This window comes from Protomyces lactucae-debilis (assembly GCF_002105105.1).
Source record: "Protomyces lactucae-debilis strain 12-1054 chromosome Unknown BCR37scaffold_43, whole genome shotgun sequence".
Lineage (NCBI taxonomy): Eukaryota > Fungi > Ascomycota > Taphrinomycetes > Taphrinales > Protomycetaceae > Protomyces > Protomyces lactucae-debilis.
In genome coordinates, this window is record NW_024468035.1 from 1 (window position 1) to 2,263 (window position 2,263).

Here is a 2,263-nt window from a genome sequence, read left to right on the forward strand (position 1 = left end):
TGCTGTGCCACCGTATCACTCAGTACGCTCGGCAGAGCTACCGCCTATCGTCAGCTTCGATCGCTATACGCCAGGTCGCTTTGATGACGCCAAGAAGAGCGCTGCGCAAGAAATCGGGGAAAAGCAAAGTATGAATAGTAGCAGCAATGCATCTCAGACCAGTACCACGCGTAAAATTTCACCCGGTGAGATTGGACAAACCAAATTCTCTGGCGCTATGCATGGGAATCTCGCAAAAGCCCGGCAAATGTCTATCGCGAGTTTGTGCAGTACGGATGATAGCAGTAGCAGTGATGCTGTCATGCACGGAACGCGACCTTTGCAGTTTGGTCATCACATGCAACAGCATGAAAGTATCTTTGCGCGAGAGAGGCAATTGGAACAAATGCGTGCTGCTACGATTGGGTCACCGGCGTCACGACCAAGCAATAACCAAACTATGCAAGTCCTCTCAGAAAGTGCTGCGACGGCGGCGACTTGAATGCTTTCAACAACTCCTCTACAGAGAAACAAAGCAGGACAAAAGCACAGCAATAGGGGAATCATCGGTATTGCTATAGCGTATCATATTGCACAGCATAGCCAGTCTTTGCTATTGTCTCATTTTGTCTTTTTCTCTGTAAATGCCCATGCACGCGCTTGTATAAACTGAGTTACTTGAATCAAGCAGCCTGACGATGCTGCTGCTGTTGTTGCTGTTGCTGCTGCTCCTGCACTTGGAATGCATGGAGCTGCTGTTGCATCAAATACTGTTCCTGCTGCTGTTGTTGCTGTTGCTGAAGCTGCTGTCCCTGCACGCCGTGATAATTAATCTCCTCAAAGATGAGCTGCTTCAAGTGCTCCTTTGACATCTGATCCTTGTACTTGTCAAAGTCAAAGAACGACTCTGGAATGACCGGAGCTCCGGGCTCATCCTCCAAGTCATGGTATGGCTCGAGGTACGGATGGCACAGAGCTTCCTCACACGTAATCCGCTTGAGTGGGTTAAAGGCAAGTAGCTTCTCAAGCAAATCCACAGCGAGTGGATTGGCATTCGGGAACATGGCTGCAAAGTGAATCTTCTTCTTGAAGGGAAGCGCCCGGATGTACTCTCGTGCACGACGACTCTTGATGCCATAGTAATCTTCCATGGTAGGCGTACCAAGGATATCAAGAATCAGGGTGAGCTGATGATGATAGTCCTTTCCCGGGAAGAGTGGCTTCCCACTCAACATCTCTGCCAAGATACAACCCACACTCCACACATCAATTGCTTTCGTGTACTCTTTGAACGTGAGCATAATCTCTGGCGCCCGGTACCACCGCGTGGCGACATACTCCGTCATGAAACCAGCATTATCATCTTGACTAGCGGCTGACCGCGCAAGACCCAAGTCGCAGACTTTGAGGTCGCAGTTGGCATTCAAGAGCAAGTTGGAAGGTTTCAGGTCGCGGTGCAGGACATTGGCACAGTGTAGTGCTTTAAGACCGCGGAGCGTTTGGTAGATGAAGTACTGGCAGTGGTCATCCGACAAGTCTTGTGTACGAATGACACGGTGCATGTCCGTCTCCATGAGCTCTTGGATCAAGTAGACTTCCGTGAAGGATTCAAAGTCTGCAGGCTTCTGTACATCTAGGATGGAGATGATCTAACAGGTCAGTATAGCACATTAGCAAGACAAGGCGACATACATTCTCGTGATTGAAGTAGCGCAACAGCTTCATCTCACGCAGCGTTCGTAGACAAAACATGCTGTGATCAAAAGGTGTGATCTTCTTGATGGCTACCTTTTGCCCCGACGGCTTGTGTAGCGCCGAGCTAGTCTGTGTTAGCAGCTGAACCACACAGATCATCGTGTCGCATACCATACAACGCCATAGGCGCCTTCTCCAATTACATCAATAATCTCATAGTGATCAGAGACGTTGAAGTTGACCTTGCGCGCCGGCTTGCCATGAGACATCCTTGAATGCTGGGCAGAAGGTTGTATGAAGGCAGTGAGTAGGCCGCGTTGCCGATGGAAGTGACCTGGCTTTCAGTGAAAGGGGGGACACGCGATGAGGCCTGAGTGTGTGAAGGGTGAGAGGAGGACGTGAGCTTGTGTGAGACGGTGGGCGCTTTGATGATGGACCTGTGTGCAAGGGCCTTGATATCTGCGGCCTGTGCTTGCCTGCTCCTTGCTTGCTTGCTCCTTGCGGTGTTGTTCAGCCTTCCCCATCTGGATTCTGCTGCTGCTGGTGCCTGAAACAAAGGAAAATTGACCAGCAGCAGCATGGCATCAGT

The 2,263-nt window shown here is 50.4% G+C and overlaps 1 protein-coding gene across 1 annotated transcript; it reads right to left on the reverse strand.

The window, feature by feature from the left end:
* Positions 1–611: 611 nt before the first annotated feature.
* Positions 612–2,263, reverse strand: BCR37DRAFT_250121 (kinase-like domain-containing protein). The gene is made up of 4 exons (XM_040866612.1): positions 1,846–2,263; positions 1,672–1,798; positions 726–1,628; positions 612–701 (listed from the first exon to the last, which is right to left on the reverse strand). The coding sequence occupies exons 1-4, from the start codon at positions 1,941–1,943 to the stop codon at positions 663–665; spliced, it is 1,167 nt and encodes a 388-aa protein (XP_040721784.1). The 5' UTR covers positions 1,944–2,263; the 3' UTR covers positions 612–662.

Bases quoted from the DNA above. Each gene is read 5' to 3' on its own strand.
- BCR37DRAFT_250121 (XM_040866612.1), bottom strand. From the start codon at position 1,943: ATGTCTCATGGCAAGCCGGCGCGCAAGGTCAACTTCAACGTCTCTGAT. The intron at 1,799-1,845 runs GTATGCGACACG...AACACAGACTAG, and splicing joins GGCGCCTATGGCGTTGTATG to CTCGGCGCTACACAAGCCGT. The intron at 702-725 runs GCATTCCAAGTG...CAGGAGCAGCAG, and splicing joins TGATGCAACAGCAGCTCCAT to CAACAGCAACAACAGCAGCA.